Below are 10,680 nucleotides of genomic sequence, written 5' to 3'. Positions count from 1 at the left end.
GAAATCCTTTCACATACCATCCACATGGACTTGAATCAACTGTCAAAGCTCCTTGTGTAACTCAGGCTTTGCTTCCAAATAATAGGGATAATATTACCTGTCCCAGATGACTCTTACGAGGATTAAGCAAAATACAATACGTGCAAGATCTTGGTGATGAGTCATTACATCCCCTAATCTACGCCAGATGATCTATTAGGGCAATTTGGGAGCTCAGAAAGCAATAGGAGAATCCACTGGTAGAAAACTTTGAGTTGAAATGGGTTGGGCAAAAGCAGCAATTTATTCACGTCTTACAAATATGATCTTACAAACATCATACAGAGCTGGCACGAGAGAACAGACACCATCTCATACACCATGCTTCCTTCCAAATCACTTCTAATAAGTTACAACATCAGAACAAGTCAGTTACTGAGCGACACAATTCTTCAAACATGGATTCCTCCCCATCAGTGTGGTTAGATTGGCCGGTCTGACAAACAATCAATTTACATGTTTAATACACTGCAGAATCTGTTAACAGAATTCAAGATATTCACATTGATATTGTCACACAATATAAAACAGGACAATTTTCAGAAGATGATGTCCCTGCTTGTTTCAGGTCCTTTCTAGTTTTTATTCTTTCTTAAGAGAGTTGCAAATAGTCTTACTCAACTTTTCACACAGAAAAACACTTTAAGTTTTAAAAACTAACAACTATTTACAAATTGGTTATTGTAATTTTTTAAGCATGTGTTGTAGATTTTGTGGTTCCACGGAAAATCACCCTTGTTTGACAACCTACTTTGCTTGATACCATCATTGACTTCTGGCAACTGTGAAAGATGCTTAAGGGTTGAGTCCTGACAACTTTTCAGACCTCCAAAATATATTACAGTCCATGGCCCACGAAAGCAAATGTACGTACATCAAAGGCCATTTCACTTCCCCAAACCATACACTGACTACAGTTCATTTTATGTTCCTTTAACAGAAATGTTGACTGGCTCAAGATGCTGTCAGGTGACTCTGTGATGGCATGAAGACAATGATTGGGGAATATTCTTGTTTAATCCCCAAATTATCTTAAAATACCAAAAAGAAAAAAAGAGGTTGATTTCAATCTTGGTATACAGAATGTAAAACGTTTTCTTTGCACTAGGCGTAGTCATAAAAAACGAGTATAAGTTGTTCTGAAAATGCATTGTCATAGATTTTACAAAACACTGTGATATCAAACACATTCTCAAAAATCACTAAAGCACTGACGCAAAACCTGACTCAAAATGTAATATTTTCTGTAGACTTTATTTCTAACTTGCATACTTAAAATTCTACTGCACCCTAGTTTCATTCATACTTTTCTAAAACAAAAATACAGTGACATTAACTCAAGTTCATTCTTCCCAAATAATCACAGGGTGCTACTTTATTCTAAGAGTTCTTAATGAATTTCAGAGCCCTGGCACTGGAAAGCAGTACAAGACACAAGTCTATAAACTGGTCCACAGACAACAGCTCAAGACAAATTAGCTTAGAAAAGATAGTGAAACATACTTTGTTGTGCTCATTTGACAGCCTAAATATATTATGTATGAACATATGTAAAGTATATTAGGCTTGCCATGTAACTATTCTTTATTAGTTTGTTGGTTTAAGGAACACTTTCTATCCAGCAATGGTTACTTCACAACTTTTTTTTCCCCTTCATTTCTTTTCAAATTGTAGCTGAGTCCTTGCTTGGGGAGAACAGTCAAAATGAAGACTTGGTTACCCATGCCCTCTTTTTTGTTCAAGGGACAACCTTGAATGTGCACTTGCATACTATATGTATTTCCTATAAGAAAACTGCATTTCTCACTGGATTCCTAGCTGAAATTGATTTCTTTACCCACTAACTAACACAATAACTTCACAAAATTATATAGGGCTTTCTTAGGCCACAGACAGTGAGTAATTCAAGACCGTGGTTCTTATGCGAGATTATACTTTACATTTTGACTCACATGTAACCTTAGGGAGGAAAAATCATATCTCAACCACAGTGTTCTCAACTCAGCCCTTTGATAGAATTATTTCTCATCTTGTTCACTGTCCTTTTGCAATAAACCTAAGTTAACCCTCTTATGATATAACTGTGTCAGATAATTAAAACCCAAAGAGAAACAAATATACTTTTATATGCAGGACAACCATTTGCACATGACAGAATTAATAAAACAAACTAGATTACATTTCTTTAATATCTTTGGATTTAAAGAAAAATTGATTTCCCCACCTGAAGAACCACGAATGAATTTTCATAAGAGAAGGCATGCTTTTCATTCCTAAATCCTAACGATCACACTGATTTCCAGTGACATGTTCCAATGAGATCATCACTCTCTAAATCACATCCATAACTTGAGACTGTGAAGCAGTATCCACAGAATGCCTGACTACTTGATATCACTGGTAAGCTGCAGAGCAAACTGACTATCTTATGAAAATTTATCCAACTTTTCTAAGAAAGGGAAAATTATCATGATACACATTTGCAGTTACTTCCTGCTCTGATCATTCAATCCATTGCTAACAAAAGAAAGCTTGGTTTTACAAGCTTGCAATCATGTATCAGAAAAATGAAAAAAGAAAGAAAACTTTTCCTTGCTTAGAAATTTCATGAAGTTCCAACTCATCACGGCTAAGATGCTAACCGTCACAGAGAACGTGCCACTTGGCGATCTGTCTCCTGGGATAGTCGCAGATCTCTTTCCAGTGCTCTCCGCCGGTTCCCTCTGCTGCTGCTCCCAGGACCAACCGCCCGATGACTTCATTTCGGGATCCCCTTTCAGAATCCAAAACCAGAAATTCAACACTTATCTCTTCAAGACCCTCGCAAGGAATATCAAAGACAAACAGTTCATTAAACACTGCATTGGGGGTGCATTTCTTCACATGAGTCTTCTTTTTGGAGATTCTTTTTTTGGCATGGTACAGGTTCACTTTGACGTAGGGATCTGCAACGGTAAACAACAGACACTGCATTGACAGGAGCTGGCTGGAACGCTGATCTGAAGATGACAGCGCCCTTAGAGATTACCGCATACCAATCAAACGTGATTGTCATGAAAACAAATCTGAACTAAGTGAAACTATGGATAAAGCTTGGCTTCTCGATTGTCCACAAACTGAAAATAAGTAAGAACGCACAACAGAAGAGAAAATTCTAAACCAGAGGATGGAGAAGAACTGTAATGGCAGGATGAAGAGATAACATAAAAGGGAGAAAACAAGAATGTTCTAATGACCCATTCTGCTTACTAATAACTCATCCCAGAGAAGGAAATAGAAGAGGAAAAAAATGTTACACAACATCTAACCTTACTGAGTGGTAAGACTTTGAATAAGCCTCTCTACCTCCTGTATTTGGACTCCCTTCTCTTTTGAATGGGTGACTTCACAACGGCAATGTCTTTCTGTGTTTCTTTAATCACCTGCTGTATTTGTTTCCTGTTACCCATTGTTTGCCTGCCCCATGTCACCCGTATGGTGAGGATCTTAGGATTATGCTACTTTGTCATACATTTAATTATACTATTTTGTTGTCTTTTTCTTGTTGCATGATTTCATTTTAAGGCCATGTTTTCAACTTCCATGATCTAATAATAAGCTATGACTAGCAGCAGCCCTGGGTGCCATTTAATGAAATACACGTTTCTAGTCCTCACAGTCCCCCTCGAGGTAATTATTATTATGTCCAGTTTGTATAACATTTAAGAAAGCATACCCAAGGTTACTATGATAAGAAATGAAACAGTTGCAGGGGTTAGGGTATAGCTCAAGTGGGAGAGCACATGCTTAGCATGCACAAGGTTCTGGGTTCAAGATCCAGTACCTCCTCTAAAAGTAAATAAGTAAATCTAATTACCTCCCCCCTAAAATATAAACTTAAAAAAAAAAGAGGAAAGTCTGAAAAATAAAACAGAAATAAAACAGTTAGGATTTGAACTCAGATCATTTTAACCCATAGGTCATGAATTCTCATTGTGCTGTACAACAAGGTTTTTATTTTTTATTTTTACTTTTGTAAAAATTACTCACAAAACTAAAAGCTAATTCTTAAAGCAGATACATAAGGAGTTAAAGGAAAGGTAATACAAATACTAGAAGTGTAAGGGTAAGTAAGCTCATTTAAAATACTAAAATTAAGAACTTTTCCCAAACCTTAATTTTATATCCATCGCTGTGTTTTTGGCAGTGGCCTCACCTCTGCATTTATCATTTCTTTCTGCTCCAACCCCATTCAATCAGACATCTACAGTGTACTAGCTTTGGCTTGGAACTTAGAACTATGTAGCTTTCTTCTTCTAGCTAATGTCACTGTCTCATGCTATTATTCCCAAAATGAGAAACAGAATAGCAATCACATCACTTGTGATTGTGAATAAAGGGTAACACCAAAATCATAGTCCAAAACCAGACTGTTTTTCAAAAGCATTCTTACCTGAAAGTCCAGACACATCAGATTTAGGCAGATGCCGTGCTTTTAAAACCACCACAGTGAGAGTATTTGTGGTGGACTGATAGCAGAGAGAGATCAGTAACTCGCCCCGTCCTGAAGACTTCTGAACAAAGAAAGATGTAGTATAAATATTTTAAATTATACTTTACTTTTTAAATTTACACTTATATCTGTGTTTCTAAAGCAGTATAATAGCCGGGTTATTTAAATATAATTTTCCTATTTATTTTTTACTATAATATGCTAAAGAATCAAAGAGTAACTAAAAGCTTTTGTGAAATACCATCACATCCCAAAAACAACTGCCTGCCATCTTGTGGTCTTTTTAGGTACTACAGAACGTTAAAATTTGTTAACGAGTTAGCCACACCCATTACTAGAAATGTTCTAAAAGGATATTTAGAATACAGCTTACACAGAGGTATTTTTAGCTTTTGCTTTTTAGTTAAATAACTTTTTGAAGTTTTCAATAGTAATAAAAGTTATTTAATCATTTGAGTGTACCTGTATATGGCAAAGTGACTCATGTTAAGTTTGAATCGATTTCAAATTCTTTAGCAGAGACTATGAAATTTGAATCCAGAAAAACTGAAATTTTTTGTGATCCCCACCATTCCCTTGTCCCAGAGGGCTGATGGAGTTAATATTCTCTACCCCTACCCCCAGCCAAAGTCCTCCTTTAATACAAGGAATGAATTAAGTATTGGGGAGAATTGACTCAATTTATAATGCTTTGTCTTTGAACAGTATCATAGGATTATTCTTCGCATGATACTTAGAGCTTATTTTCACTTTAATACTAGATAAGATGACCAAGAACTCAAAGTACAAGTTGTAACTGAAAAGTAACAAAAAGTGCCCTTGGGTCTTGGTTCTAACTAAGAATGCTGGCTGGCCAGAGCTTCTAAAAATTCAATATATATTTATATAAAAAGCTGACACGGGGTAACTGTGTGAATGAGCACTTCAAAGAGAGTAGGACTAGGGAACTGATCCTCATTCCCACTGTGCCACTAAACGAGCTGGTGCCTGAGACTACTTAGTATTTGTAAATCTTGACTTTCATTAATTTCAACAGACAAAGGGAATGTGGTCAGAAGAAGCTCTATGGTATTCTATAAAATCATGCCATATAGATACAAGTTATTCTGAAATACCACAACTGGAGTCAAATGAGTTCTGTTTTTAAAGTAAAAATACAATTAAATTCAATTAACTGATGTCTTACCACTTTCTAATAATCCCAGAACTACCCAAGTAGCATAACTACAAAGCAGTCTCCTTTCCTGTTATACAACATAGCGGTGGGCATTTATGATTCAACGTGATGTGATGTCTCCTCCCTTAAAAGCGATTTTATGAAAAGTCAATAAATACAATTTCAAACACTAAGGATGAACTGCCTTAACTTGCAATTTCAGTTTCAAATTCAATTAGGCTGACATTGAAGCTTATTTTTTAACTTGCTGATGAATAAGAAATATTTGTCTCCATTTTAGTTTAAGTAGCATTCTTGGTAAAAATAGTTGTGATAGGAAATAAGAAAAATACTTATATAAATGATGTTTAAATAAATCCATAAAGGACTTCTATTTATTTTATATCATTTAGATGCTTTAAGAATTTCACTTGTGGATTAAATTTTCTTCCATCTACTCTATCCCCATGCCCTCCATTTGATTAAGATTAATAGTTGTTAAATATGGTAAAGATTACATATATAAAACCTCATTTTAGTTAAAAAAAAACCCATAGATACAAAAAAGCTATAGAAAAGATTGTTTATAAATATGTTAAGCACTAAAAAATGAATTACCCTAACATTTCTCTTGATAATTTCTCTGTTCATTAACATTTTTCCACCAGTTAATTCAATTCCTGCGAGAGGAATAAGGACTTCTCCAATGATATCATCCCTTGAAAACCTGTCAAAACTCAAGATCGTGAAATGTAAGGCCAGCTCTTGGATCTGGGTGTAGGGGATCCCATAGAACGTGAAGGTCTCATCAAAAGCTGGGTCCAAGGTCTTTCTCAGAACTCTGGTTTTCACTTTGTGCTTCTTTTCTGGGAGAATCGTCATTTTGATGTATGGGTCAGAGGTCATCGACTGCTCGTCCATGGCCGGCAAGCCGCGGGCTTCCTTGATATTTACCATGAATGCTTTCTTCTCAAAGTTGTACTCTAAGGAGAAGACGAGGGCGCCCAGCTTCTCTTGTTTCTCATCTGACGCAAGAGAAGTGCTGGACTTTAAACTATCAGGGGAAACTGCCTCTTTTTCACCTTCTGAAGAGAGCTTTGGGGTCACATTCTCCAAATCAGAGGGGCTGCCAGCTTTGAGGTTTGTTTTGGGAAAATTTCCATTTAGATCTCTCTTCTCAAGGTCAAGATGCAGTGAATTCTTTGGCGCAGCTGGTGTATTCTTTACTTCATTTTTCTCATCTGCTCCAAACTTCTTTTTGCTGTTTAGGTTTTCGGGGTAAATGTCAACTCCCTTTAGCACATGCACAAACTTATACGGAGGAGTCTTGTTAGACTTGGATGATTTTCTCTGACAGCAGATCCATGCAAACAGAGAGACTGTGAAGACCAGGCCGAACGCACTGAAGATCCCCACCACCGTGGGGATTTCATCTGAAAAATCAAATTACCAATTATATGCATTAAAGGGACAGAGTTGGAGACAGCCCATTTGAAAAGCACCCTAGAGCTGGCAGTTGCTGTAGGCTGCACAGATTGAATTGGTTTCCAACTGTTCTGGGTGAGTTATGTACCTATTTCACATCACTTTCAAGAATAAACACATATGTCACACATAGAAAATAAATACGGTATGATAGGAAGTCCTGCCCTGTCGTAGTTTTCCACGAATAAAATGAAAGCCTGGGTCAGAGACAGAAGGATGCTAGATGACCCTGACCTACCCTTGTTTTCTCAAATAACATGAGTCAACTACAGCATGATGGATAAGTACTAATTTCATTATATTTTCACTGACATTTTGAGGCTTTCCAGAAGCATCAATTCTTACTGACTACAGAAACTCTAAATGCTTATTCTTCCAATACTGAAGAGATTCTGTATTCTTAGTGGTTCTTTATTTACCTAGGATTCAAGTAGCAAACACCTAGGTGCTCAGCTTCAGATAATTTTAAAAGATGATGGAATATTATCTGCCATTGTCATAAACTCATTAGTAATTTCCATCTGAATCATGGAACAGTGGTCAAAGAAAGGTACACATATTAGTGAAAAAAAGAGCAAAAAAAGGTAAACAATGGGATATTAATATTATACAACTTGTAACACTACAGACTCATATACTGACCCAAAATTCTTCAAACACAAAGTGCAAATTAATTACCTAAGAAGAATAAAAAACAAACAATGGTTACAAATGAATTATTGCTCCTTAACGTGTAATAAAAAGAGGGAGTAGAGATAATTTAGAATTCAATTTTATCCATAATTGATTTTTTTTTCCTAGCACATTTCCACATGGCAAATGGGAATCAAATTGAAATTGGCACCCTTTCCTTGAATAAGGGCCCATTAAATTATTGATATTAGGTGACACTGATTATTCATGAAGCTTATCATGTTCCGTAAGTAGGCATATTTCTCCAACAAATAATTTGTAACACTAATTGAAAGCAGTATTACTGTATCTGGTCACAGTGCCTCAAGTGATTCAGTGTTTAATAAAGCCAAAGTGAATGTAACTAATGTAATAATATCAGCATTTAGCGCCATTCCAATCTATTTTTACCCCAAATAGTGAATAACAAAGTTAAAAGTCCCTGTCAGGAAGGGGTTAAGGCTTGTTTAACTCACCTCGGAGAGAACAATCTTTTGTTACTCCCCTTCCCATCCCCCATAAGCTTCTGCCTATCTTCTTAACAACCACAAAACTGAACTCAAAGAATATGAGATTAAGAAATTACAAATAAGAGCAGAAATGACAAAGAAGATTAAAAAAAAAAGCAAGCAAAACAACATTTAAAGAGTCTGTAGTTTAATTATGTCAAGAAACTGGATTCTGTCAAGATGAAAAATAAACCTTTGAATGCCCCAAATGGAAAAAACAGTGACTGCTACAGAAAAAGAAAGAGGTGAGCACTAAAGATCACCAGCTAAACTTAGTACCAGCTTTTCAGTTTTCCCTTCTATCTATAAGTCTTTGTTGGTAGGAAAAAATTAAAACAAACAAACAAAAAAAAACGGAAAACAAAAAACAAACTCCTGGACTCTCTAGTCATTCAAGGCCAGGGAGCAAAGGCAGTCATGGGCTAAGGCAATAAAGCAATTCATTGGCCAATGCAAGAAAAACAATACAAAGAATAGAAAATGTGTATATTTTTCCTACATAGACTGATGGCTTACACTAGAACATATTTTTCACTAGCACCATCTCTGAAAATTCCTCCATATTCAAAGATACATATCACAACAATATAAACTCAATCATTTAAATGGAAAGCTGCAAAAGAAACTCATTTCTGAATATCACAAATTGTCACTATTTAATATCTACGTCAAATAATCAAATGTTCAATGTAACGTGGAAAGTCTCCCCTACTCTCTCTGCATTCTCAAGCCTAAGCTTTTGAGAGAAACAGCTCAGTCATTTCACTCAGTTTAATAACAAACTTTTATAAATTCCCTGATTTTTCTGAATACGTGTAAAGTAAAACTCTGATCTTGTGCTTTTGATACATAATGGGACCTTAAAATAGGACTTTTCTGTTTGAAAAGGAGTATCTGATTTTATTTACTGAAAGGGAGAAGGAGAGCAATGGTGCCAAAAATTTGGTGTGGGAAAAAGGAAATTGAACAGGAAAATTTGAGTCCTAATTATAGTTTCCGGTAGCTTTTAACTAACTGAACTGCAACACTTTCCTCATTTCTCTGGACTCCAATTTGGTTCTCTCACCTGTGAAATGGAATGGGCTGAGATAATTCATTTCGAATATCACTTTAATCCTAGCATCATAGGAGTCTGTGTCTCACTAGCAACATATTTCAAGGATACAAGAAAAACGCAGCAGAGAAAGAAAGAAAAAAAAAACTATAGTACACTCTGCAATAAAATATGCATCGTAAATGCCCAATATTCAAGTTATTTTATACCAAAAATCAAACCCTTATATAATCACAGAAACATGTGGCTTCCCCTAATAGGTTAAATACAGATGTACATACAAATAAAAATCCCCCACTGAATTAATGGAACCAACACGCAAACAGATCTCTTTTCCTTTGCTTAGCACGTGCTGCCATTTACAGAGCTACATGAATGATTAGGAACTTCTTGCATGTCAAATCGCCTAGCAGAAGGCAATTTTAAGGAGAAAGAGACCAAGGAAGGGAGAAGCCACAGAGACAAGCCACGATTGTCTGTTTCCTTTCAGAGTAACTACCTCGGAAATATATGTTCAACATCCCGCTGAAACACGCGCCCACACCAACACACACACACACCAACACTCACACACACACCCCACTCCGGAATATTCAAGAACAACCGCAGTTAGAAGTTGAATAACTTGCTTACCAAATTCTTCCCGGCTGCTAGCGATCGGAGCCATTTTTTGCTGCGTGCTCTGTCCAAGGTGCTGAACTGAAAACTCCCCGGCTCGGTTCACTTGCCTGGGTCTGAGGCGCCGGCTTTTCCGAGCGCTGAAAACAACAGCGCAGAGCTCAGGGGACTTACGCCTGGAACCGGGAGGAGGCAGAGAGGGAGATCCGCTCGCCCTCGTGCAGTGATTTGCTACCTCTGTTCCTGTTTTGGCTCTTCAGAGAAGCTCGTCTCGGAGACTCTAGACGTGGCTGGAACTCGAATTGACGCAATCCTGACGCTACAGGGTTGAAATCAGCGCCTGCCTCCCTTCCCTCCTCCTTCTAAGCCTCTCTTCTCTCTTCCTTCTTCCTCCCTCCCTTCCCTCCTGAGGATTCAACATACATTCATCAATTATTTTAACTGTCGGACCACTGGAGATTAGTTCGTTATTCTGTGGGGGCTCAGAGGCACATGGAGATGAGCCCCGAAATTCATGGCTGACAGGTCCTAATATAAAATTTCCTTATCACCTCGATCAGTAAAAATGTGTCTGTGTTATCAGAATAATGCAGTTTACAGAGGTGGTTTAAGGGAAGAGTGACATGTCTGCATCAATGATCCATTGTAAAATGCA

General features: G+C 36.9%; 1 protein-coding gene across 2 annotated transcripts; it reads right to left on the bottom strand.

Annotated features, from left to right (window-relative positions):
• Nucleotides 1-260: 260 nt before the first annotated feature.
• SYT4 (synaptotagmin 4) lies at nt 261-10,405 on the bottom strand. Of its 2 annotated transcripts, none has more exons than XM_010975491.3 (4): nt 10,041-10,405; nt 6,306-7,120; nt 4,472-4,589; nt 261-2,984 (listed from the first exon to the last, which is right to left on the bottom strand). In XM_010975491.3, the coding sequence occupies exons 1-4, from the start codon at nt 10,072-10,074 to the stop codon at nt 2,677-2,679; spliced, it is 1,275 nt and encodes a 424-aa protein (XP_010973793.1). In that variant the 5' UTR covers nt 10,075-10,405; the 3' UTR covers nt 261-2,676. The 2 variants fall into 2 exon arrangements, with proteins under 2 accessions (XP_010973793.1, XP_010973792.1); XM_010975490.3 differs by having other exon boundaries at nt 4,472-4,592; nt 10,041-10,404.
• Nucleotides 10,406-10,680: the final 275 nt, after the last annotated feature.

Source organism: Camelus dromedarius, chromosome 32 (genome assembly GCF_036321535.1).
Source record: "Camelus dromedarius isolate mCamDro1 chromosome 32, mCamDro1.pat, whole genome shotgun sequence".
NCBI lineage: Eukaryota > Metazoa > Chordata > Mammalia > Artiodactyla > Camelidae > Camelus > Camelus dromedarius.
The sequence above is the reverse complement of the archived record's forward strand: the minus strand, read 5'-3'. Positions and strand labels throughout refer to the sequence as shown.

Excerpts from the sequence above, each read along its gene's own strand:
- SYT4 (XM_010975490.3), bottom strand. The coding sequence starts at position 10,074 with ATGGCTCCGATCGCTAGCAGCCGGGAAGAATTTG. Across the intron at positions 7,121-10,040 it reads TAGCAGCCGGGAAGAATTTG|ATGAAATCCCCACGGTGGTG; the intron begins GTAAGCAAGTTA and ends TTGATTTTTCAG. Across the intron at positions 4,593-6,305 it reads TTATCAAGAGAAATGTTAGG|AAGTCTTCAGGACGGGGCGA; the intron begins GTAATTCATTTT and ends TTCTTTGTTCAG.